Source organism: Lissotriton helveticus, chromosome 1_1, assembly GCF_964261635.1.
Source record: "Lissotriton helveticus chromosome 1_1, aLisHel1.1, whole genome shotgun sequence".
Taxonomy (NCBI): domain Eukaryota; kingdom Metazoa; phylum Chordata; class Amphibia; order Caudata; family Salamandridae; genus Lissotriton; species Lissotriton helveticus.
This window is the reverse complement of record NC_136057.1, coordinates 340,701,404-340,729,380: the sequence shown is the minus strand read 5'-3', so window position 1 is coordinate 340,729,380 and position 27,977 is coordinate 340,701,404. Positions and strand designations below refer to the sequence as shown.

Sequence of the window (27,977 nt, the reverse complement as noted above, 5' to 3'; positions counted from 1 at the left end):
TCAAAACTGGATGTCAACTCATCAACTGATTCTGAATCCCTCCAAAACTGAATTCCTCCTCCTCTCCTCCTCACTCTCTCCTCCCCCGGTTCAATCATGGATGGATCAGATGAATCTACTTAACAATAAATCCATCATTGTCGACAGCGCAAAATCCCTTGGTGTCATACTCGACAAAAAACTCAATCTAATCTCCCACTTCAATTCCATTGCAAAGTCTGCTCGATACCAACTGCGCCTTCTTTGGGGAATTTGACGCTTTTTCCCGGAGCAAGACCTTAAAACCCTGGTGCAATCGTTGGTCCTCTCCAGACTGAACTACTGCAATTGTCTTCTTACTGGCCTTCCCAGATCACACTTGTCCCCCCTTAAATCTGTTCTCCATTCAACAGCTCGTTTCATTAATGGGGCCAAAAGAAGCGACCACATCACACCGATGTTATCCTCTCTCCGCTGGCTTCCCATCGAGGCTAGAGCTATCTACAAGACTGCCTGTATCACCCACAAAGCCTTGCACTCCTCCTCTCCACGCTACCTGGCGAATAAACTGAAACTCTCTGGAGGCTCTAGACCATAACGTAATGCGGAAAATCTATTGCTTGAACCTCCCACTTTCAAGAAGGAAAGATCGATGGCCCAATCCTTTTCAGGCAACGCAGTGAGAATCTGGAAATCACTTCCGCCTCAGCTACGGACCACCTCCTCCTCCCAGGCCTTCAAAACGGACCTCAAAGTTCTCCTCCTCCAAAGACACTTCCAAATTTAATTCACGCCCTCTCTATTATCTGAAGGAAGACCTGCCATTATTGAAAATTATTTTCTCCATGAGTATGGAAGTGCCTTCCCAGAGTGTTTTTGTGGTTGGAGTGTTTGCCATGTATTGCAGTATTATCCTTGTACTTGTGTTTGGTACTCTTTTGTAACATGCACATGGAGTGGAGTGGTGTGGCTCACTGGTTTTTTTGAAATTACACTGGTTAGAGGCGGCAGACCCGGGAGCAGAGGACGGCCCGGGACCAGGGTTCAATTCCCGACGCGGCAGGGTCTTGGACCAGGGTCAGCGGACTCGATAATTCTCGCCTCGGTGCCTACTCTAACTAGGGATCACACTCGGCAACTCTGGGGATTAGCTTGCCTCATCTCCACAACGGCCCCACACGTATGCCGGGGATGCCTGGTTTCACCTTGGAGATACCCAGTAGGGACCATCTCACAAGGAAAACCAGGATGGATTCCCCAGCGGTCTATAGCGCAGAGATACTCCTTCGGGAGTCGATTCTAGCACGTTAGAAACCCACAATTAATGCACACGCCACTTTTCTCTTGTAACAATGTTTGCTACCGCTCACATTTTGTTTGCTTTAGATACTTGCACAAGTGCACCATTGCCTACATAACGTTTGTTCTAGTGCGTGTCTGCCATATAATGCAGTATTATACCTCTACTTGTACTTTGTTTTCTCTTGTAACCTGCACACATGTCACTTGCTCCTCTTGTATTGCACCGTTTGCTACCTCATGTATTTTGTTCTGCTCACAATTGTCACTTTTACCTCATGTAATTTAATGTTTGTTTCTGTAATTTGCTCACTTGTAATTTTCTCCTCGTGTATCATTACTGTTTCTATTGAGAAGCGCTCTGACACCTTCGGGTACAGTCCACGCTATATAAAAACGCATAAACAAATAAATAAAAATAAATAAACCAAAGTTTATGTTGTCCAACAAATGCACCGGTCTTATGGATTAGTGAGAACTACACAACAACGGGTCAGGTGTTAAACCCACAATGCTTGGTTTTTGTTGCATTGGCTTCTGGGCACCAGAACCCAACCATCAGCTGCTCTTGGAGGCATGCGTGCCCCGTACTATCACGTGTCACAACACAGTGGAAACAACTTTAAAAGCCAGCAGAGGAGAATCTCCCCAGGGCAGCCTCCCCCTCGCCCTCCTGACTACACTTGATTGAAATGTTGGCCCAACAAGAATCCTACGCAGGGATGTGCGAGGCTCGCGCATTGCCATGACAGCCTACCGCCGCCTGGGTGTGCGTGACAGTGCGTGCGGCAGGCGGGCCGGCCCTCCTCATCCGTGCAATGGGCGCTTGATTACTCTGCGGGCACAGAGAGGAAGGAGAGCCCTCCCCCTGCTCGCCTGCTCTTTTCAATGCAACTTTCTGTTTTCCCAGGTAGGGGGCTGCTCGCTATCTCCCCCTCTACAGATGTGATCCCGGAGCCGGGAGGGGGCCGGGCAGGGGCGGGCTGCAGCAGTGAAGGGCGCAGGAGTCTGTAGACCCGGCCGGCGGGGCAGCGAGGGGACCCCGGCCAGAGGCAGCCGGGCTGTGCTGGGATCGCCCTGCCGGGATCAGCGCTTCCTTCTCTGCAAGATCCGAGCACTCTCCACCCGGCGAGACCTGCTGCTTTCCGGGTCCTTTGAATCTCTCCCCGAAAAGCTGCCCCCACCTTCCTCTGTCTCAAAAAGGACTCAGCCTACATCGGCTGATCTCACGGGATCAACTCCGCAGAGGCGATCGCAGCCTATATCTTCTGTTCTCTGCAGGGGAGCAGATCACCGCTCGCGGGCTGGACCCACCACCCCCTCCCCCCGCTAGAAGGATCTGTCTGGATCCGCTGACGAATCCCCGCCGCGTCAGATCTCCGCGATCGGGTGTTCTCTTCCCGGGATCTGCTGCTCTCCCCTGGTTGGACCGGCTGTACTCTTTCCGGATCTGAGCCTGGATTTGCTGATCTCTCTCAGGATCGGCTCCTCCTCCCCGGCTCTGCAGGCAGATTTCCTCCCGGAGTGGCTGGTCTCGCCGTGATCTGCAGGGAGGGATCCCGCACAGGACGCGATGCCGCCCCTCGCTCTTCCGATCCCTACATAGAGCTCCCCCCTCGCTGCTGGACTTGGTGAATCCTGCCCCCAGGAGGTTATGCTCCCAATACAATCCTCTCTCCTTATACCCCTCCTGCCCCGATAGATCCATCCCCACAGATCCCATACTGATCTTTTTCTCGCTGCTAGATCCCCCTTCCCCGGGTGGATCTCACTTCCCGGAGGAATCCTCGTCTCTCCGGTTAGAGACTCGCTCCCTGCTGGATATTTGAGCCGTGCCCTTTCTCGGAGAATCCCTCCTTCCCGGTTGGATCCCACCTCCCCGGGTGGATCCCACCTCCCAGTGGATGTCTACCCCCCGGAGCGGGGCGCAGCAGATCCCGTCCTCCCGCGGGCCCGGGATGCCGCATCGCCAGGAGGAGGCAGCAGCGACGGGCAGAGCCGCCGGACCCTGAGCCTACCCCATGCCCCGGCCACTGATCCCCGGAGGCGGCTGCACTGCGGACGGCAGCGGCGCTGGATGAGGCCGGAGCCCGGGGCTGCAGCCGCAGCGGAGACCGACCCTGCCCCCTCCCCTGGCGCCTGCCATGAAGCACAACCCGCCCTGCACCGATGGCCCCCGTTCACGGAGGTAAGGGCCGGCTATAGCGCTGCGCGCAGGCTCTGGGGCGCTCGGACGGGGGCTCCCTGCTCCTGCGAGTGCTGGGGGGCAGTAAAAAAGTGTTAACTTTAACCCTCCGGTCTCCTCATGCCCCCCCCCCTCCCTACAGAAACCAACTCCCCGTCTCTTTTTGTTGATAACATCTGTTCATGTATGAATGCATTTACTGTTTTTATAGCGCTAAACATACCGCTGACATTACGCAATGCCAGGCTGCACGCTCCAATCACGTAGAGGGCAGGAAATAGCCCCCCTCTCTCGCCCCTGAGCTGCGACAGGCGTGAACTGTCCTAACGAACTGGTATGCACCGGCCATAATCCGCTGTAATCACAGAGAGGGGTTGGTTCGCCCAATGGTGCCCCGGGGAGACTGGCACGCCATTTCGAAGCCCACTCCCCCTATACTTTTATCTGGATTAAAAGGGGCCTTGTGCTCATGCAGCGGGGCAGATACGGAGCTACTGACATTATGTTATAAAGTGTTGTCTGCCACATAAGCAGGGCATAGGCTTCACGGGGGCATCGGGCACAACTGGCAGTGGCTCTGTGACGGGGCTCGTCTCTTGTATTCCACGGGTCTGGTGGCGCGTGGCAGTTGTACAGGGGCACATTTGCGGGGCATAGGTCTGATGTCATGTGGCAGTTCTATAGGGACACGTCTACTGCAGAGCCCAGGTCTCTCGCTAGGCCATTCTACAACATGCCCCATCCCCTGCAGGGTACGTGCCCGGTGCCATGTTGCAGTTGTAGAAAGGCACATCTCCTGCAGGGCACACGTCTGGTGTCATGTGGAGGGGCACGTATCCGTCTAGTGGCATGTTTCAGTTTGCACAAGTGCAAAAAGAACAATTGATGGACAGAATGCTGAACAATGTAAAACACGCACCACCAGGGCAGAGATCTGGGCCTGAGGCCTAAATCCATCGTTGTTTTGCTCCACATGCCATTCAAGTTTGGACCCAGCCATATGCAAATCAGCCTTGACCCTGCCCCTCATGGGAACAGTCCAGCCCAAAATGCCAGCCAGGTCTTCCCTAGACCGGAAACAAGCATGGGACTGGTCAGCCAGGTTAGCTTGATTCCAGTGACATGGAGAGCACGGGACCCACATCTGGGCATACCCGTCCCACTCAGGGTGACAAATGCAAAAAGAATTATTGATGGACGGAATGCAGAACAATGTCAAACATTCACCCCAGTACAGAGATCTTTACATTAATCCATCGGGCTGGTCTGTTCCCATGGGGCAAAGGGTCAAGACTGATTTGCATATGGCTGGGTCCATACTGGAATGGCATGGTGTACAAAAAACAATGGATTTAGGCCCAGATCTGTAATGGGGGTGAGTTTTTGATGTGTTCTGCATCATCTGTTCTTTTTGCTCTTGTTGCCCTTAGTGGGCAATGTATTCCCCGACGTTGGTTCCTTGCTCACAGTGTCACTGGATTCCAGCTAGGCTGGCTGATGAGGGGTGACACCTCGAAACTGGTCCCAGGATGCTTGTTTCTGGTCCATGGCAGACCTGGGCTGGCTGTTCGGGCTGGCTGTTCCCATGAGGCACAGGGACAAGACTGATTTGCATATGGCTAGGTCCAATTTGGGGTGGTGTAGTGAGCAAAAAAATAATAATCGAATGGGTTAAACACAGATCTGTGACTCAGGTTGACTGTTTCGTTTGTTCAGATTTCCCTCCATCATCTGTTCTTTTTGCAGTTTGTACAAGGTCTGGTGTCATGTGGCAGAGGTACAGGAGCACATCTCCTTCAGGGCCACAGGCCTCTCAGGGCCTCTACATAACATAGATATTCTACGGGTCACATCCAGGCAAGCCATAGGGCCACAGTGTATCTCAAGCTCAAAATGTCCAAAACCGGGCAATAAAAAAGGGTTAAGTCTCGCAAGACAGCAATTATTAGATGTGGTCACATGTTGCTTTGTGTGTATTTTAAATATACATTTTTTACTTCCTCGTTTTCAATTCATGTTAATGTTACAGCAGCCCTCCGAACTCTGACTTTCAGTTATTATTTTATCTTTTTTTTAATTTTTATTTTTTACAATTGTTGGTTTGTCTTCCGAGCTAAGTCTGTTTTCTAGTTCTCTTTCGAATGTTCAGCTGTCCCGTGCTAAATTATAGCCGGCACATGAGAGGAAACTGCAGTATCGGACGCGAGCTAACCATTAACTCTCTTTATAGTGCTCACCAGTTCGAGTGCGTCATATAACACGAGCTGCTGCGCAACATATAACAACATTTGCACACATCGCACCCTGGTTTACAGCGTGTTCTGGACGGGTACCTTTGTCCGACAAACAAGTGGCCGTTGTTGTGAAGTCACGCCATGGGGGCACTTTTGACTTTTCACTGAGCAGATTGTGCACTCCCCTTTCAGAGACACTTCACAATTATCACAAAAATGTAAGAAGAGTTAAAAAAGAAACACCAGACAAAGCAATACGCTTTGTATGATCAGTGTGAGGCCTCCAAAGCATTGTGCTGTCATTATGCAGCCTGTGTCAGATGTGTTATTACTGTATGGACTGTGTACCTTTGTGTTGTCCGTGTGTGTCCTCCGTCAGCATCGTGTTGTGCGTGTGCAACGTACATTAGCAGCATGTTTTCGAATGGCAGCACACATCACACTCTGTGCAGGCGCCCATCTTATTTCACAGGAGCCCCCCGCGTTGCAGTGGCAGCCGGTATCTGGGTTTCATTCCTCCAGGTGCCACACTCAGTGGCACTCATTTTATCAGCCAGAGAAGGATGAGAAGTCAACTAGCCTTTGTTGATTTATTCATTCATTTAATTTATTACGTCTTCCCTGGTGATGGGAGCCATTTTGGTACGCAATTGAAGATATTAATTTTAATCAGGGCCCCTGTAATTATGCGGCAGGGAAGGGCCAAATTATACGGCAGGTTTGGCTAAATTAGACAGCAAGAAAAGCCAAACCACGTGGCGTAATGCAGCACAATTTATGATGGAATTACTTCATTATGGTGCGACTTTTACGCTTGTTAAGAATGTCTGGGTATCGGTTGCACCTTATTAACAGCAGTTAAACACCCAACCCAAATATTGTAATAAGCAACAGAAAGATGACCGGTAAACCTTAGAAAAGGTTCTTCCACTGCGCTGCAACATGTGTTGCTGCCTTTTAATTAACGTTTGAACCGTTTGACCCAGACACATTTTTTTGGTATAATCTACTGATTTTGCATCAGATGATGGATTATGTGACAAATGTGGCAAACCCATAACTGCGAAAAATGCATAGACCACGCAATCACATAATTCCAGTGGCCCTGCTTTTAACCCCTTTGGTGTGGGTTTACTTTCCCCGCGGTGCGGGAGAAAAAACGGCGTGCGGGATTCGGACGGCTCCCGGCCGTTGTGCGCACACACCCACTGTAATGCATGACGGTCAGGAGCCGTCCTGAGCATACAAGGGGTTAATAGAACCTTACAGTTGGTTCCTTGCAAGCAGGTGAAAAGATATAGAAAGGCCTTTTAGTTTTAATGCACATCACAGCAAAACATGAATCTCTTTGGCACAAAGAAAATATACTATTAGATTGGAATAACTGTAAACTGAAGAAACATTTCAAGCACACAGGGATGACTAAAAAATGAACATGCACTGATGATGCTAAAAGGTCCATCTTATGAATGAAAATGCCTTTTGGCTCAGTGGTAGGTTTAGTCACTCAATGAGTCATCATAGATGCAGGATGTATCTCGTATTTGCAGTCATGTATCCATTCATCTATCCACTGACATTCTTGCATTCACCCTCTGACACAACCGCCATAAAAACACACAAACTGAACAACATATGCAAGATAAATTAAAAGAATACAAATAGAAAAAAGAAAATGTGCTTTCAACTGCACCAGGAATATGCTCGCAATAACAAACCTAAACATAGCAGTAGCTGTCTGTCTTAAAGCGGTACTGTTGATACATAATCCATCATATTTTTAAGGTTCCAACATGACCGCCACATCTTAAAATGATGAATCAATGGTTCACTAAGGACATCTGCATTCCATAATGGTCGCCTGGGTTTGAGGAAGGGGCCGCGCGGAATGCAGAGCACTGCAGTTTAAATGAGCGGGAAGCAAGCAACTCGGAGCTGTAATATCCCTCAGAACAATGAAAATAAATAGGGGAAAAAAGCAAATAAATGAAAGAGTAATTTTAAATGAGGAAAATGAAAACTAAAGGACTGGGCAACCAGGCCTGACACTAAAATTCACTCGTTTGTAGGTGTAAGTACACATGGTCAGAAAATGCTGTCATTCACAGGGCAAAAGAGCCAGTACCTGACGTGGCCTGAACCATTACCCCGTGCAGTGAGCTGCCATGGATGGAAGCACCGTGTAAAGGACACTACGACAGAATAATGGCAGAAGTCAGCTGACCAGAAGGTCCTCTCTGATTCTATATCAATATAAATTTCTATAAATGGATGGATTGTTTAATAATATTTTTTCACTACAAGATCGTGGCAGGTAGCTAAGCCTATCTGGCCTTCCAAACAGATTCTAGCAAGAATAAAGGTGCAAATTGTCTACCCCTAAGGCTTGTCAAAGGGGGTAACCAAAACTCTTCCCTGCAAAGGTAATCTGTGCAATTCCATGTAACAAAATACCGGGCTGCAGGCTTTAACACGGTGCAAAAAAATCCACCCCTAAAGGCTTAACGGCTTTAATTTATGTTACATAGTAAATAAAGCTGGCCAACTTCACTTGCTGTATGTAACCTTTCATAATAAACAAACCAGACCTATGGCATCTGAAATAACTTTTTCCAGAGCACTATTCAGGCCTAGAGCTGTAAACAAAATGACAACTGACAAAGCAAAATACTGTTTCTTCTAAGAGAGTTTAATCAGGATTCTCACATACCAAATCTTCTGTATCCAGAGTTTGTCACATGGGGTAACCAGCATCAAAACCAATGCATTCTACAGTAATCTATGAGATTCCATGTAACAAAATCCTTCTCAGCAGGGTTTCATACAGAGTATTACCAGTGCACCCTTAAATGGATTAATGTTAACATATGCTTTACACAATAAATATATCAGGCCTACTGCTGTTATATTTCATAATAAATTAATCGGGCCCTTAGCCATGATCATTTGCTTCTTACCATTGCCTGATCAGTTCTGCTCTATTGAGTGTAAGCTTTGCCATAAGCAAAAAGGTAAATACAAACAGTCTTCTAAAGTGGAAACGCATAACTTCCACTATCAAACCCTGTACTCTGGGGAACCCCAGAGAGGGTGGAGCATAAGCCCCTCTCTCAGTAGTACCCTGAAAGCTCTCTTTTGTTGATCACAGAAGGTCTAGTGACACTGGCTTTGTCAAACAAGAGCTAGAACATGCATGTAGATCAGTGTAGCCACAGGCATCCGGTAATGCTCTCAGCACACAACTGCAGCCTGGAATCTAAAGTTAATGATGGGAAAGGGAAAGCGAGGGGGCTTGTACTTGAAAATAACAATACATTCCTCGTGACAGCAGTCATCCTCTCTGTGCTGCTGCTAGAGAAAAACAAACACCATACATTATCTACATATCTAAGACACTGCAACAGCATCACAGTGCTATGTGTCTGTCCCCTCCGAAAGCAGGCCACTCTCTATCCCATTTAAGCTTGACACTTTATGTCTTATTAGAGAGCCTTCTCTGGGCAGCCGCACTGCTGCGGGCTCAATCAGCTGGATATACAAATCAGTCACAGCTTTGTAGAGGGAGCACTTTTTCTGTGGAAGCACACAACTCCTGCCCCCCGTAGTGCTTCTGAAAGCTATTTAGATTGATCATATAAAGTTTAGCGACAGCAGCACTTTCAAACCAGACCTAAAAAGGATAATAACAAGAAAATAACATTTGAAAATTAAAGTACTGGCCCACCAGCATTTGGCACAGAAGTGCACTTCCTTCTAGGTGGATGTGCATGTGATCAGACACTTTTACTCACAATGAAAGAAAACAAATGGGGGAGTTGGCTGACCACTGTCCAATGCTGTATGCTGCAGAGGCCATAAATATACAGCATGAAATAATTCACAGCGGATAACTTGCATAACATCCAAGCCAACCATAACTCACACGCCACAAGCAGTGCTCATTACCTCACCCTCGATGTAACTGACGCACATATAAATGAAGTAAATAATCTTACAGATGAAAGAAACTGGTTTGAGTAGGTGTTGTTATTTAATTACCTTGTACTTTTACGTGTTTTTTTTGGGATACATGTTGTGATGTCAAAAGGTTTGAATTTGTTGTCTGAGTTATTGTTTGCGCGGCTGTTGTGAAAATTATTGCAGATATCTGTATTTTTTCGCTTTCAGTTCATAAGCACAGCTGTACTTGCACTGTGTTTAAGTGAATTTCTGAGGTTTTTAATAGGTCTGGAGTTAGCCAAGACCTTTTCAATTCACATACATATATATATATATACACACACACACACACACACACACACACACACTATATGTAAATTGGCCTGGTATTGTGTCATATACATTTTTCTTGTGCTCACTACGCCATAGACCATTGGGAAGTGGGACAGGCCACTTTAGCCACTGGCTAAATTTACTGTGAGTGACAGCATTCTGCTTTCACACTGCGCTCATCCACAAACAAAGTTGTTTACTCCAGGGACTACTAAAGCAATGTGTGCATTTTGACACCCAAACATATTTTTGCATGAAGTGAACATCTTTTTCAGATTATCAAGGGCTCTGAAGGTTCCCTAACAGTAAGGTTTTGCAAAAACCACGACAAACAAACCAAAAGGCTGACAGCCAATGTCAGACCTATAGACATTACCACTGCTTGTTGAAACATATGCTACAGTGGTATAAAGAAATATAACCATAACTTCACTTTAACCTTGCAAACTTTCACCAAATTTATGGGGGTTTTCAGTACCTCTGCGATAAAGTAGTTTTACTGAATTTGCCTAATTTTGATTGTTGACTCTGCTTAGTAAGTCTAGAGTGATTTTGCAGTAACATGTGGCTACAAACAAACTGATTTAGATTTAGAGTTTGGGGGATGGGTTACTCAGTCTGCAATGAGATAGATATCCCACCCACTTTATTACAAGTGCAGTAGGATATAATGTACTTGTAATAAGGCAGACGTTTGTGACGTTTCTGCCAAACTCTGAATGAGGCCCAAAATCTGGTATAAGCATTACTGATAAAATAAAGTGAGAGCTGTGTGAATTCTGCAGTGATGAGAACTCAGCCATAGTCTGAATATGGACCTCAGTGTCACACCAGTTGCACAAAGAAGTACAATTATCCCTTCAAGGTATCTGAACAACATAGGAACTGCTTTCAAAAAGCCATTATTAACATTCAAACATGTTTTGAGAAGCACAGAACAGTAACTAGAACAAAACCTTTAACTGGTTTTGAAACGGTGACTGCCAAACACATGGATTATTTATTAGTGGGTTGGGCTCTTGAATGTAATGTATATAACAAGCATCAACAATACCCACAGCCCTGATATTTATGTGCTAACGCATGCAGTGTAAGCCCTTTAAAGCCAGAAAGAGTCTACCGAAGTGGCTATAGTTGTAAAGTAGTCCCTCAAGCAGTTCCACAAATACTCGGATTGAGGTGAAAGGGTACACCCAAACAGCTAATAGCATTGAGTGAGAGTTGAATACTATTCTGGGCTGAGCCAAAAGGTTTGTGACAACGTATCAAACTAACGGCTAAAAGAGACATGTTGATGAAAGGCAATAGTTGGACGGGGCAGGACCCAAATCCAAATCGGAGTATATTGTGAGAAATATGTGTGTTTGACAACTGCGCTCTCAAAAGCATACCGACAAAAGATGCACTAAATAGGTTTGACCTAAATTGACATCTTATAGGCAGTCAATTCATTTTGCAGAGTGCCCCCTAACTGTGCGGCAACAGCAGCTTAATGCTAGTTTCTCTTCCCCACTAATCCCCTAAATGCTATGTACGTGAATCACTTTATCTGGCTGGCATGTGCCTGGCTTGATCATTCTTCAACACTCTTCCCCCCCCCCCCACCGAGCTACGTACCCTACCGGTTTGTCGCTGTGTGTGTGCAGTCTTCATCCACACAGCATCCTGCTCCCTGCCATTCACACTTCCAGTCAAATCCGTATACATTAAGCTCCATGCTGCTGTTCTCTCCTTCACGGTCGCAAAGTCTTTCTTCTGTATCTACGGAAAGTTATTTAAAGCATATCTTTTTCGGTGGTTTTTCTGTATTCAAGTGTTTGGAATAAATCATTTTATTGAATCCCCTCAGAACATGTGTGACTGAAATTCATACTCTTCTGCTAAATGTTCCATTATATGAAGGCCGATCTTGTGACCATTCCAATGACTCCTTCTGGTGTCAGTGGCATTTGTTTTGGACACTTGCTAAGTACGCGAGGTTCAACCCGGTGACTAAGGCAGGTGACTCCAGCATAGTTCAAGGATGGCTTCATCAATGCCAGATGTTCAGTATATCACTGATACCTACATATAATGAATTTAAATGGACTTTGCTTTGCAGAGGGCAGTCGATCCATAGTGTAAACACTGGTACAAAGAGCTACTTTTCACAAGAGTTAAGATTGTAAGACCGCCGTTCATTGGCCTTTCATCAGGGGTGTCCTTACGAGCTTTGGGTTTGGACGTGCATTCATGACCTGGGCAGACCTATTATATGCCCGAGCCAGAGTCCAAGTCAATGAAGTAAAATCTGTCGACTTCCCTATCCAGAGAGGAACCCGCCAGGGCTGCCGCCTTTCTCCCCTACTTTTCGTGCTGATCTTGGAGTTGTTGCCGTGCCAAATTAGGGCGCACCCAGGGCTCCGTGATTTTCAAGACACTAGTGGACAGTTGGAAGATGAACGGATCTCCCTGTACGCAGACGATATCTTGCTCTATATTACGAACCCTGACACAACATTTCCCCTGCTACTCCAACTAGTCCGGGAATATGGGAAGCACTCCGGATACAACATCAATCGGGGGAAATCGAGCCTATACCCTGTAGGAGGCGCTAGGGATACATATTCAATACCAGAACACCTACACATTACTGAAGAGGGTTTTAGATACCTGGAACTGTTCATTTCAACAAACTTGGCTGAATGCCTCAATTGCAACATTAAACGAGTCCTAGCTGAATTCCGAAATGAAGTGGCCATATGGAGACGACTCCCCCTGACATTATTAGGAAGAGCAGCCATGTACAAGATGATCACACTTCCCAAACTACTGTACATACTTCAGAACACATAATTTAACAACATCAGCAGTAACTTGCGTACACTCCTCTAGGGACGGGGGTCATCCTAGAGTGGCATTGCAAACACTGCAAAGCAGCCAATGTAACGGGAGAATCGCCCTGCCCGACATTCATGCATACTATCGAGCGGCACATCTAACAGTTATTAATGAATGGTGTCATGCCCCAGGTGACCACTTCACATACACTCTTGAGAGGCTCCAGTTTCTGACGTTCTCTTATCTTCATCATTTATGTGGAGGCACGAGATCTACTACCTGCCACACAAAGGGCGATCGAGGCATGGAAGGGGACAGAGAGGCAGATGGACTGGGGCAAGAAACTAACCAAAGCGACACCTTTGTGGGAGGGTAAGAGGTTGCCAGAGCTGGCGGAGCTACAGGGCTTTAAGCGTTGGGATCATGTCGCTGGGAGACATAATTAAAAAGGAAGACTTAATTACCTTTGCGGACCTCCAAGCTGAATATCAATTGTCCAATAAACAACAATTCAAATACCTACAACTACAACATGCTTGGACTACACAATAACCAGATGTAACTAACATTCCCGAATAGGTACCGTTAGAAGGGAGACTGCTACAAGAAGAGTTATCTTCAAAGGCAGTCTCCTGGACATATAGAACCCTCATAAATAATATACCTGATAGATTATCAGCCCTTGGGGACAAATGGGAGGAAACCACAGGCACACTTGAGGACATAGATCGGGAGGCGGCACTGAGGCACCCGAGGGAAGTAGCAATCAAGCTCGGTCTACGGCTCATACAGTTCAAAATCCCGCACAGAGTGTACCATGACAGAGGGCAACTCCACACAATGGGCAGGGCAGAAACACCTTACTGCCTGTGCTGTGGAGTGAACCAAGGTACCTCACATACATACCCTCTGGGACTGCCAGGAACTACAGAGGTACTGGTCACGAATACTTAAGGAATTAAGTGATATATGGGGACTGCTGATCCCTATGGATCCAAAGTATGTCCTTCTGGGCATTCCCACAGATATAGATATTCCCAGGTACAAACTCTTATTGAGCAATTTGGGGCTCATAGTAGCCAAGTGTGACATTGCCAGATACTGGGGTAAAACAGAGTTGCCTACCATGGCGGAATGGCGCGCCTGCATGGACTTTTATATGGGGACAGAGAAAATGACATGTGCTGCCAGAGGATGCCCCAAAAAGTTTATGAAAATTTGGCAACCATGGTTAAGATACTACAATCTAGAGATGTCTGGGGTTGAACCTGATAACACAAGCCCCTGCACACTGGAATCATAACCTGTTGGTCGACAATCTTGTTTCCAAAGAAGATATATTGGGTGCGGGCCATGTTTAGTCCACAGAAGAGGTGGGAGGAGGGGTGCCAGTGGAGAAACTATTGTAATGCAACATCCTTGATAATCCGAATAAAGTTTTCATTGAATTGAATTGAAATGCAACATCTGCATTTCTGAATGTGGTACTTATTAGTAACAGTGTTGAATTTATTGTATGTATGACTCAACTGCTCCTGTGCTGGCTAATGCTTAAAAATAAAATAAAAACAGTTTAAAAATAAAAAAAGATTGTAAGACCGTCAAGTGTGGTCAAGGTGAGTCCTTGCGCTCCTTACGTTTAAGACTGTGCTCAGTTGGAGCTGGCACTGAGCAGGATGATGCAGTGCAGAAGATTAACTGTATGGCAGAGACGGTCAGGAATAATTAACACCAGGTGCTCACAGAACACAATCAAAGATGCTCTGTTAAGAGGATCATTTGAAAAGAGTTGTATTTCCATCCTGAACATTGTCATGGGAAAATAAAGGGACTGGGATCCAAAAATCACCTTTAAAGACTATTTTGATCATCAATATGGATTTGTTTACATCACGAGTGGGTGGAAAGCAAGTGAAAGGTGGGAACCAACCAACTCCCAGAAACTGTGCTCTCAGCAACCATGAGATGGTCAAATCCATCTTCTCTGCATTGGTTTGCAAGAACGGTGAAAGGGCTCTCACAGATAAACTGAAGGGATCACAACATAAAAACTTGCTTTTACGCTGCATGAGAAAATGCATTTTTAGAGATGTTTTGGGAATTAGACATTTGATTTTCATTGAATTGTCTTTCAGTTGAACCTTTGGGGCATTCTCTTTAGTTCTACAGCATTCGTCCAGCCTTCCTGATCTCTAACTAGAACAAACAGGCCAATACAAAGAGGATTTAATAAACAAAATAAATGTTTTGTCCCTGGTTCCCTGGAATAGACCTCACTTTACAAAACAGCTAGTACTGTTCATGCATCTGCGTGAAGATGTTACTTAAACTGTTAGCTGTGTATGTGTATTTAGACATTATTACTCAGTCTCTCACTAGGAGCCGCCACAATAAATTCCACGCAATAGAAATGTTACTCACTCTTTGTCATCTTTAATCTATCCTGCCTCCATTACGAGTTCCCCATCAGATACAGAGGATCACAGGTCAAACTTCTAGAATGGGGAATAACCAGGTGGATCCAGAACTGCAGGTTCTTTTTGCCCAGGTTTTCGCCAATTCTGGGAAGTTGAACACAGGTATTTACCACCAATATCTGTTGGGTCTGGTGGTGGTCAAGAGGTGTGAAGCAGGTGGAGGGGAGAGTGTCTTGGGGGAAGGAGGGAGGCTTTAGAGCGTCTGCGAGAGCATTGTCTAATCCCCCCCCCCACCCCCATTTGTAGCAGATGGCGCAGGTGGGGAAAGGCTGTGCCTCTGCCCTGCAGCCCCTATTACGGGATTTAGGTTTGACCTACAGCGTGCATGCACTGTCAGTGAAAGCTAATATTTTTTTTAAAAAGCTTTAAAACGTACTCATAGCCCGATCCGGACTTACCAATGGTTACCATTGGTTGACTAACACTTCACTCTTTCCTTCTTACTGGTCATGCCTCCTGACGGCTGGTCACCTCCTCCTGCAGTCTTCTCCGGGCTTCTGTCCATGCCGTGGCGCATGGACCCAGCACAGCTTCCTGTTTGCAGCCTATGTTTTTCCACTGGCCGCGCTCTCCTGAAGGCGTTTTAAAAAATTGTTTTTTTTGTTTTGGCCATGCACTCTATAAGGGTGTGTGGCACTGTACGGTCTCTCTCCTTCACAACCCTCTCCATCGTTTTACTCCATCCCTTCCTCACCGCCTCCACAAGGTGAAACCTAGAAACCTATTGGCTTTGCCAATGTTTGTTTCAGACGTTGTCCGCGCCAGATACAACCAGTCTGATGTTCCTGAACCCAGAAATTTCAAGAATGGAAACACTGGACCATTCAACGTTGCTAGAGCGGTATTACATTGATAGAGCGGTATTACATTGATAGAGCGGCATTACATTGATAGAGCGGCATTACATTGCTATAGAGGTATTACATTGATAGAGCGGTATTACATTGCTATAGAGGTATTACCACACCCCTGAGGATGTTGCTCCTGGGAACTCAGAATACATCCCTTGCCCTAAACCCTAAGCAGGTGCTGACTCTTGCCCAAACCCAAATCTAATCCCAACTAAATGTAAGCATTAATGTTACTTATTACCTAATTGTAACTCTAAACCTTGGGCTAACCTTAAATGGAGCACAAATCGTTACCCAATTCTAACCCTCACCCAAATCACAACTACACCCTTTACCTTGCTTTCAACAAAAAAGAAGTTGTAGTGACGCAAGCGAGCTTTTCTTCGTAATGCACTTTCATCTGAGGGGTTCTATGTAGCGGTTTTCTCTGTTACTGCTTCACTGTTATAACTTATATTTGCAAAACACGCGTCCACGCGGAAGGACAGCTGAGCACTGAATAGAGGATTCTTTTTTACCACACCTCGGGAGGGTGAAAAATGGGTGGCCCCCACCAAGATCGGACCCTGGATCTATAAGTCCAAACAGAATCCGGGAGTTGGTGCGTTAGCCAACTGAGCTACCAGGCTTACAAGCAGCAAGGTGGCAAACCAAACCGCTGACAAAGCTGAAGCGATCCAGAGTCTCCTTTGGGGATCATATCCTGTTTAGCTGGTAAATTAATGTATTCCTTAACTTTGTGAAGATGTATAAGGCCCTAGTAAAGATGGATAGCTCAAACCAGTCACTTGCATTTGAGCCGGTGACTACCAGGCCTCACGCTGCTTGCAAGGTTATCTAATCTTTGAGGTATTTTTGGAACAGACTTCAGTCGTTTGTTCAGTTCAATAACTTTTAGTCGATTAACATTCAGTTGAATCATAAAAAGTACATCATAAAAGTCGAATAAATAATTTAAAACACAGAATTATCGTGCAATTAAAAAAAAAATAGTGTTAAGACGTAGCTAAAAAACGACATGTACAAATTGATCAGTAAGACAGCAATTTTACAACAAATCAAGGTGTAGGGAGCCCTATATAACAACGCATTCTCAAACATGATTTTAGAAAAAGAGCTACACATTTGGCTACATAAGGTGTGTCTAACATCTGAAGTACCAGATAAGCTGGCCGACATGTTCTCAACCCCATTTTTCGAAGGAGTGGGATGATCCATCGTTTGCGAGATTGGTCATAGTAGCGACAGAACAAAGTGAGGTGGATGGTCGATTGTGGTGATAGACCATCACACGGACAATTTGCCAGGTCATGAGACCAAATTAGCACTTTTGGGAAGGTAACAAGGCGAAAGAAGGAGTTGAAACGAAACCTCGTTAGAACAAATTTTTCATGGTTAGATAGAAAGAATGTTAAATAAGGCTGAATACCAGGGGAGGTTTGAACCATAAGAATTTGCACATTAGTTGGCTTAGAAACTTCATTTGAAAGGCGGAGATCTCTCAAATGATTTAAGCAGAGAGCTTTCAACGCCTTTCTACTGATGTCTAACAGTGACGATGGTTCGGTGAAGTAGGATGCGCAATTCAAATCCATTAGGAAATTGGAAACATAAAGAAGCCATGGAATTTTTTCCCAATTCACCAAGGATAGACAGTCTTGTAGTAGGGAGCGGGTTAGGTGGCATTGGGGTTTAGTCCAAATACGGTGCCATAGAAGGATCGGCTGGCATCTAATGTTATCAATTATATAATCGATACCCAGCTCGATATGGGAGCCGTAAATTGGAGCACTATGAGGAAGTGCCAGAATGTATTTAAGAAACCCGTTTTGGACCAGTTGTAAACCATCTACGGAAGCATAGCCCCAAACGCCAGCACCGTAGGTAGCTACACTGTGGCATTTTGCATGGTAAATTTTAAGCAACTCTTTTGGGGCTGGTTTACCTAGTTTTCTTGAGAAGGAAACAAGAGCTGAAGTTGCTCTGTGAAAGAGCATTTTTCTGCTTGCCACAGCTTGTTTCCAAGCTAACTGATCATCCATTAGAATGCCTAAATAAGGATATTCCCTAGCGCGCTCCAATCTAACCTGTTCTATAAAAATGGATTTAGGGTTCTTCGCCTTGGGACCAAAGTGCATAACATAGGTCTTACTCTTGTTAACTTTTAGCCCCAGAGAGAGCATGAACTGGCATTATTTGTCTAGTTGATTTTGCAACTGTATTAGTGCCCTTGCTAAAATGACGGAATCGCCCGCATATAATAAAGCGGGAATTGGGCGGTGATTAATAGATGGTAAGTCCTGGCTTCCCTCCAGCAAGGCCCTCTCAACCCCATTGGTATAGAGGTTGAACAGGAAGGGGGCCAGGACACACCCTTGCCTTACCCCGTATCTCACGCGCGCTGTGGCGTCAGAATAGAGCTCGCGGAGGAATTTGATAAGAGGAGGATCCACCCCAAGTTCACTAAGAATGGACCACAACTTGGAATGGATCACACAGTCGAAAGCAGAGCTAAGGTCGACCTACACTATATACAGGTTGCCGCTCTTAGCCCCAGCATATTTACCTATTAGAAGGGTTAGATTTAATGCCTGTTCGACTGTTCCAAGTCCCTCCTGGAACCCGTACTGGAGGTCGGTCAAGGTGTTATTCTCCGACGCCCAGTCCTGGAGACGTTCCAGTATCAAACGCCCGGCAACTTTCCCCAGGGAGTCCAGGAGGGAGATGGGTCTATAACAGGCAGGATTGTTGCGATCCCCCTTTTTAAAGATGGGAAGTAAAATGGAGGAGGACCAAGAATCTAATAGGCCGATTTTCGAGACTGCCGCCATCATTGGGTGACGACAGGAGACCACAATTCTATGTTATTTAAGAAAATATCGAGAGGGACTCCGTCAGGGGTGGGCGCCTTACCAGTTTTGGAGGATGTTAAAGCATGAATGACCTCGCCAAGGGAAAAATAAAGTTCGATGGGGTAGACTTGTGCCTTAGCAGTGTCATCTGCTGGCTTGACCGTTTTAGAGATGTCAACTGGAGACCCCCCAAATATTTTTGAGAAGTGGGTCACCCACACGTCAGCGGGCACGGCCACGTCAAGGTGCTGAGGGCTTTTAGCGTCAGTTAGAAAGGGTGACTTAACGACGCACCAAAACTGAGAGCTGTCTTTGCTTATGCAGCTTTCGTGCAGTTGTGCCCATAAACTTTTCTTTAATTCCTTTTTACAGTTTTGTTGGGCCACTTTGTAGTCCTTTCTTAGTTTAACTATCTCAGTTGAGTTTCTATTTGTGTTGTGTAGTGCATTTTTTAAGGCAGATAGGGCTTTGCGACAAGCTGTATCAAACCATCTTAAGGATCCCTGAGTACCAGGTTTATGATTGCGGAATAGCTCAGACCGCATTTCTGATAAAATCTCTAAAAAGCTAGTTAGGATCAGCTGAGGTGGGGAATCCTCTGCCAGGCAATTGTTTATCCAAGGAAGGGTTTTTGTTATAACGTTACCACTGATAGCTACGGGGTCTATTTTGGACCATTGCACAGAAAATCCATTCACTTTGTCCATGGCCAATGATTGCTGAGTTAGTTGGCTGATCTTATTGGGATGACAAACGCCAGTTTCTATGGATAAAATGATACTGTTGGGATAATGGTCGCTTGAGATATCAGTACCCATGACAGACCGTTGGATTATGCCTTTCAACGCTGATGAACATAAAATAAAATCAATAGTGCTGAACATGCCCCTGGCCATGGAAAGTGGGTCTAAATTCGACTGGAGGTTCCACTAAGTCGTTGGCATAATCTAATTCCAGTGTGAAAATGGTGTCATTCAAAGCATTGCCTAAGGATGTATGCGTAAAATGAGTTAGTGGACAGTCGTTTTCATCTAGCAGACCACAAATACCTTTCATATGGTTGGCACACAGTGGAACGTTGAAATCCGCCCCCCAAATCCCATAGCATGCGAGTGTTGGGTACTTGTTACGTTGTTCACTTATGGCTAAAGAGATTTCTTTTACAGACTTAACACATTCAACTGGGCAAAGGTTGTTATGGAAGTTAATAAAGAGATGTAGAGTACAATTACTAAATACAACCATGATAATTTGAAAGTTCGCAGTGGTGTGTAGAACAGATGATTTCATTGAGGGTAAATTGTTTGAAATATACACCACTAAACCTCCCTTGGATCTGCCATGAGTGGTATTGCTGGCTGGGGAGTGGAACGTTTTGTAGCCCTGAATGTGAATAGGATCTATAGCCCACGTTTCCTGTAAACAAACTAATTGATGGGAGGTTACTGTGTCCAACCATGGTTTAAGTTTTAGTTTTGAACGAAGGCCCGCAACGTTCCAAAATAGAACAGAGAGCTGAGGAGTAGAGGGAGTGGACTTTCTAGTGTTCGACTTGAGGTCAGATGTTAAGATACCTGGGCTGAGAGAAGTATTTGCTATTGAAGCAGCGAGATGGGTTATAATATGAACGTCTTTCATGGAAGCAGAATGGTGATGTAGTATAGGTAATGGGATTAATACTTCTGGGATTGAAGCTTCTGAAGTGAGTGGAATACTAGTTGGAAGAGGAGGGGTCGGAGAGTGATCAGATTGTTCTGATGAGTTAATCATTGGGGAGGATGGAGAGGTGTATTCCAGAGGACTGTTGGATAATGGTCAATCCACCATTTCCAGGCAGTCATATCTGTTGGTCAGTGGCACACCTCTCCATCCAAAGGTTGGAACTACATCTCTACCCCCGGTACTCGGCCAATCGGCCCAATCACGTCTTCTGTTCCAGTTTCCAACTTGGGTCCAGTTCCATTCTGGGCCGGTGTTATAATGTTGGACTGGAGGATAGAAGAAGGAGAGTCTTTTGGTACCAATTCCATCAGATGTATATTGTGTACCCCAGGAGCAAATATGCTCTACAGTATGGGGATCCTCAAAGTTGACAATGACGCAGTCACCCGGGAGAGATTTTAGCTCTTTTCCTATCCAGGGGACTCTGCGAACTGTAGTAACTCTGTTGTCAGAGTAAGGGGGGAGGGGCCTATTAACAGAAAGCCAATGGAGTACCTTATTTCTAAGGGACCAGCCTGGTTCCTCCGAGTTTGGGTTCAACTCGGGGACCCCTGTCATGATGACAACATAAGGAGCGGCTTCTGGGGGGAGATGGATGGAGTGACCACCCTTCCTCCTGTTCTTATAGGTGGTATTTTGAAGCCCTGGTTGATTAGTTTGCTTAGGAGGCAGAACGGTGGGCTGAACAGGTGGAGGGGCGGGGATGTTCGATAAGATAGGGGTTTTAGTCACCTTTGGGAGTGAAGGTTTGGGGTGGAGAGCCACTGCTGTGGTAGTTGATTTTATTGCGGACACCCCATCTTTGGGATTTTTGGATTTTGGTTTGTGAACCGTAGTTTGGGCTATAGTGTGGCCAGGGGCGGGCCCTTTATTAGTTTTTAGGGTTGAGGATAAATCATCAAGCTGTTTTTCTATTTTTATAAGGGTGAGTTCAAGCGGTTGGAGATAAGATTTAATTAGTGCCCCTAACCTATCAAATAGTTGGTTATTTAGACCGCGGAGTTCACTATTACTACCCGCGTTACTGCTGGCACTGAAATTGGCTGAAGTGGTGGAAAGGTTTATTGTATCAGAGGGAATGGGGTTCCCCTCATCCAACGAAGGGGCAACTAGTTTAGGGGTTTGATTGATAGGAAGGGATTGAAGATTAAAATGCGTCATTTTTTGAATTTGTTTGTGAGAATTTTTGTTTTGCTGAGGACTCCTGTTAAGCTGAGGATTCTTTTTGTTCTTTTTATTCTTTTTATTCTTGGGTATCGCTCCCTCCCTTATACCCCGAATTGTGGTTATGATAGGGTCGTCCCTGCTCGGGCTAATAAAAAGAGCCGGTGTCTGCTCCAAGGACATAGATAGCTGTGATGTTTGGAGGGCTGATAGCTCGAGTGAGACTGACAAATCCACAGTACCTGGGACTGAATGTGGGTCAACAGGATCTTCCAATAGAGCTTCAGATTCTAGGGGGCGATGAGGGGTTTTGGCAGCCGCCAATAAGCCCAGCAAAGAGCGCTTGGCGGCAGTCAAATCCTGTGAAACCCTCCTTTCTAGTAGAAGTACGCCTTGGTTGATGGAGTCATTTGCTCTGGCAATAAACTGATCGATCGGGCCGGTAGTTTGGGCGGTACGGAGCGCCTTGTTACTCCTGGTCCCTCTGTGTGACGTAATTCAAGGTTATGGGACCCACGAAAAAAGATTATAGACAATGATGGGAGCTAAAGCAATGTATCAATGGCAAAATAATGAATACTGAATACGATTGTACAAGTGTCGGTGGGGTGGCCCAGTCCAGTCTTACCCGGTCTTGAACGGGCTTAAACGGGCCCGCCCTTGGCCCGGGCTTCGCCCGGCCTCCCGCGAGACGGGTCTGGTGCCGATATTAAGCGCCTCCTGGCGCTTCCCGGTGACGCGGAACACCGCAAGGGCTGCTGGGTGTTGGAGTCCGCCCCTCGCCGGTCTCCTCTCGGCGGCCCCGCTCTGGATTACAGGTGAGCGGACAGGCAGTGGGAGAAAGGCGGGCGGGTCCGCGGGTGGTTCTCTGGTCAGCAAAGGGTTCGTGGGCAAAAGTGAAAATGCAGGCAGCAGCGTGGTCAAACGCATGGAAAGTTCCCCCACTCGATGGGTCTAGTGCCGATTTTAAGCGCCTCCTGGCGCTTCCCGGTGACGCGGAACACCGCAAGGGCTGCTGGGTGTTGGAGTCCGCCCCTCGCCGCTCTCCTCTCGGCGGCCCCGCTCTGGATGACAGGTGAGCGGACAGGCAGCGGGAGGCGGGCGGGTCCGCGGGTGGTTCTCTGGTCAGCAAAGGGTTCGTGGGCAAAAGTGAAAATGCAGGCAGCAGCGTGGTCAAACGCATGGAAAGTCGTTTGTAAAACCTGCACACATTACCCTGCAGTTTCAAAGTACAACTGCCCTGGGGCGGCCGGAGGGCGCAGATACCTTCACCATAACTATTTGCAGCAGCGGGCATATTTGGAATATATATCCAGAAACCGTAAACAGAAGGTTTACGGACACTGCCCTCCTAGCAGCAGTAGAAAAGACCAGGGAAATTATCGATACAGGAGGATCAGTGGCAGTGGTCCTCCTAGACCTGAGTGCGGCCTTTGACACGGTCAGTCACCAGGTCTTAATCCAACGTCTCGATAACATCGGGGTGAAAGACAGGGCGCTAAAATGGCTCTCGTCCTTTCTCTCCCGACGCTCCTTCCAAGTATGGGAAGGTGAAAGCCGCTCCCCTTCCATCCCCCTCCAGTGTGGTGTGCCACAGGGCTCATCCCTAAGCCCCACGTTGTTCAACGTGTATATGGCCCCACTGGAGGAATTGGTGTCACCCTTTGGAGTCTCTATAGTCAGCTACGCCGACGATACACAGTTGGTGGTTACACTCTCCCACCCCAAGCTACAGCCCTCCAATCTCCACGACTGCCTATCTAACGTACATCAGTGGATGAGTGACTCTGTCCTGAAATTAAACGGCTCCAAAACAGAAATCCTGCTCCTAGGGCATACCGCCACGAATCTCCCCCCTAACATCTGGCCCGCCTGCATGGGTGAACCCCCCACCCCCAAGACGGAGGTCAAGAGTCTCGGAGTATGGCTGGAGACTGATCTCACCTTCAGGACACAGGCAAGAAAGACGGCCGGCATTTGCTACGGTCTACTGAGATCGTGCAGGAAGGTAATCCCTCTACTGCCCTTCCAATCGCGTCTCTTGCTGATCCAAGGCCTAATTTTATCCAGGCTGGATTACTGCAACGCCATTTACCTGGGCTCTCCAGAATCCACTCTCCAAACCCTGCAAAAAGCCCAAAATGCCGCAGCCCGACTCCTAACGAACACCCCGGCCAGAACATCTGCCAAACCCGCACTTAGGATGCTGCATTGGCTCCCTATTAGGGAAAGGGTAACTTTCAAGGCCCTCTGTCTGGCCCACAAGGTACTGCACAATACCGGCCCCCCAATCCTTAATAATTGGATTACACCTTACAGACCCACGAGAGCGCTTCGTTCCGAACATGGAAACTTCATCACGATCCCCAAGGTGAAGAAGGCCCGGATAGGTGGCCGTCGCTTTTCGGTCAATACGGGTAAAAAATGGAACACACTCCCCCTCAGCCTCAGAACAGAACCAAACCTCCTACGGTTCAGGAAGTCCCTCAAAACTCTACTCTTCCCCTGAGCCATGATCACTCCCGACTATTTCCCCTTGTGAGTAAGAGGTTCAGCGCTGGGATACCCTCCGGGTGACTACGCGCTCTAGAAATCTTTTAAATAAATAAATAAATAAAAATAAGAAGGGAGGTGTCTTTAGAAAGGTAGCATTGGTTTAATAAACTGCTGCACTGCTGAAAATGGGTGTAGTTGTAGCTGTTTTTCCTAGTAAAATGTTTAATCACAGAGCTGGGCTGCTTTTCACACGGTCTGTAAAGCTAAATGACCCATTTTAGCCGCCTCGCTGTTCCCAATCTACAGCACTGTGGAAAAACCACTTCTCTCTTGGAAACTAAATAGTACTGAGAAGCTGGATCATAGTACAAACAAAGTGGAATCAATAGCTACTCTTAATGTATCTGTTAATTAAAATCAATAAAATACTCTGAAATTAAAAAAAGTGAGGATGGGTATGAGGGGGTGGGGGGCAGTAGATACATGTGAGCGCCAGGGGAATGGAGGGCGGGCTCTAGGATGTACGGGGGAGCGACAAATGAACGTCAAGGAGCAACCTGTGAGCATGGGACAGAATGAATGTAGGTGGCTCGACTGTAAAACAAATCCTGTGTACATCTGTGGGCGATTGCAGTGATGACAGCTGAGCTCCATGTGAAAGCCCAGCAAGTGCAAGGCCAGGAAATTCCCAGCTGCTGATCTCAGTTCCTGCCGACATGGGGAGGGGTGGCACTGGGAGGCATGAGTAGATATCCTGGCACAGAGGGGGCTAATGTGCCCTTACAGACATGTTTGCCACCACCGCCTGCGCAGGAACCCACCGACCCAAAGGCCTCCTAATGTTCCTGCTTGCATGTGGCGCCCTGGCAACGACCCCTCTTCTTCGCTCAGTCAATCAGTAGCAGAGTCGTTTTAAAACATGGACACAGTGGGCTCTGGCCCAGGGCCCCAGCATTTCGGGGGGCCCTGATAGAGCCAGCTCTGTTCTGCAGAGTCTTGTCCTCATGAGTTTGAATAAATCTTAAACAGATTGTTTTAAATATTGTTTCGTTCATTAATTTTAATGTGGGTGAGGTGTGAGAGTCAATTACAGACATTATGCAGAGAAATGTTGTGTTTATGTTTCATGCCGCAGCAATAAAACAAAGTTTCTTTTAGATCAAAACAGGACCTCGCATATGACAAATAGGAGGGTGTCACAGAGATTATTTGCAGTAATATTAGTGAGCTGCTCCTGTCTTACAGTATGGAAAATACATGTCACTAGCCCTGAATATTAGATGTGAACACAATTAGAATTTGGAGCGTGTCTGTGCGCTCGGTGACCTGGCCAAACAGGCATGAAAGAGCTGAAATTGGATCATAAATTCAAAACTGTTCCAAACTTGGACCCCCAAAATACATTTGGCCCAGGGCCCCCCCAAATCGTTAAGATGTCTCTTATCAGGGGTGCCCACACTGAAGCAGGGCCACGTGGAGGGGCGTCTGTAGCTAGGCAGAGGCACAGAAGACGTGAGAGGAGGAGCTAGGGGCGGGGCCTCAGGGTGATGCATTAAATCTGTGCCCCAGCTGTGGCTGCGTTTTTCAGAAATAAGAATACACCTTTTTCACTGTAGAGAAGCAAGGCTAGCCTTGCAGTCGGAGGATGAGGTCTGGCAGTGTCCCCTCATGCACCACAGCCCTATTCTTCATCTCCCAGCTCCTCCTAGAGGCACACACTCACTCACTCATTCATTGATACATTACATACATTCATGTGCTCACACTCCTCCTCCTTAGCACTGCGAGGTCCTCTAGGGAGAGCTCAGGCTAGCGCATGGAACGGGTCTCACTGATAACGGACTTGAGCCCCCCCCCACGGACTTTGGTTCAGTCAAATGCGTAACCTGCACCCCTAAAGTGTAGGGCAGACTTCTGCCTGCTATGCAAATGCTCCTAAACAGTACTCCTCTCAGAATCAACCATGCGGCAGTCATTCATCCACTCAATCACTAGCAAGGCAGGTCCTCAAGGCAAAAAATGCCCTCTATAAAGAACCGTCTTTAATTTTAAACAGGCATTTGCAATGTGATAGGTCTCGCATTACTGAAAGTTTGAGCTATTGGCGTTGCAAATAATAATACAACACCAGTAGCTCGAACTTTCAATAATGAAAGACCTGTTGCACTGCAAATGCTTGTTTAATGTTACAGTGCTATTGTACAGCACTCTGACGCCTTTGATGTATCCATATAACTCCAGCACTTACCTTCTGCTAGCACCAACACGACCAGCAACTTTATTCTCGGGGGGAGAGGGGGGTTGAAGGTGCCGCCGAGCTCTTTGCCGGGGTCGGTTTTCAGCCGATATTGGTACATGGCCGATTATGCAGCTATGCTGCAAAAACGGCCCTGTAACAAAAACGGCCCCCAGCGGCCCAAAACCGGCCCCCACCCATGGGGCGCACCAGGGGATTGCCCAGTGCCCGCTATGGCCAGCCCTGCCCGACAGACTTAAGCTATATGCAAAACCCTCTGTTCCCTTCATTACCAGTGCGCTGTGCAGTGCAGGAAGTCAGCTGCCTGGCTCCTTGACTGTCCAATCATTCAAAAAAAACTGCTTGCTCCCGCCTCAAGCATCAACTGACTGAGCAACAAAACCCACACGGGTGATCACATGCCGTCTGCTGCCACCTTCCCAAAGTCCTGTGTTGCCAGTGGGTGTGCCGTGCAAAGCAAAAGAAATGCACTGCCGCCATTCTTGAACATCAAGTGCTATTGAAGAGGGGCTGTGACATGAGACTGCGATGCTGCCATGGCTCACCGTGTGTTGCCAATGGGCGAACCGCGCATACCAAAAGAAATGTGGGGCCGCTCATTTTTTAACATTAAGCATGCCGCACTGTTGAAAAGAGTTCAAAGCGTGGTTTTAAAAAAACATTAAATAAAACGCTTCAAGACGGGCTGCTTTTCAAACAATATATAATAGCCTGAGCAGCCTTAATGGCGTGGCCGCCATTGTTAAAGCAAAAAAGATCAGATAAACCGGGTGTGCCGTGCTGCTTAAAAAGCAAGTGGTTGCCGGACAGCAGGTCTCGTCTGCTATAGGAGAAAGTAATTTAAGAAAGTAGTGCTCACAGACTGTAAATAAAACGTACCGAGTAACAACACATGTAACAGGGGGTGTCCTCATATGAGATTACAAGAAGAGAAAAGGAGGTACTAAGGAGAGACTACTAAGCCTATTGACTGATGAAAAGCCACTAGTTACAAAGGACAGTGAGAGGAGCCAATAAAAAAGATGGGGGAAAGAGGAAGGCGCTTTCTGCCCATATCCTGAATACAGCATGTCTCGAAGAGACAGCACAAGTGCTGCCTAGCCATGACCAAAAAAACGCTAAGATTTCAGAGTTAAATGGGCAGGATGAGAAGCCAAGCGCCCTGCGAGCTCTAGCCCATTGGGCCCAGGGCACAAGTGCCACACACCTGAGCTATCGGGGAAGAACCCACCTGGGCAATGACAGCCTAGTGCAGGCCACTAGCCTTGGCAAGCGCTAGATTGATTCCAGGGAGCTGTGGAGGGCTCCTCTGTCCTCAGGATGCCCAAGAAGCCTTCTTACCCTCTCCACCGTCCTCCCCACTTCAGCC

At 46.8% G+C, this 27,977-nt stretch overlaps 1 protein-coding gene across 2 annotated transcripts in view; it reads left to right on the top strand.

Moving 5' to 3' along the window:
• Positions 1 to 2,077: 2,077 nt before the first annotated feature.
• HIPK2 (homeodomain interacting protein kinase 2) overlaps positions 2,078 to 27,977 on the top strand; it is a 438,745-nt gene continuing 412,845 nt past the window's right edge. Inside the window, exon 1 of one of the 2 annotated variants that reach the window (XM_078673112.1) lies at positions 2,078 to 3,466. In XM_078673112.1, the coding sequence (XP_078529238.1) occupies positions 3,448 to 3,466 (19 nt within the window). In that variant the 5' untranslated portion in view covers positions 2,078 to 3,447. The remainder of the gene's footprint in view (positions 3,467 to 27,977) is intronic. The other variant, XM_078673119.1, reaches the window with a different exon arrangement.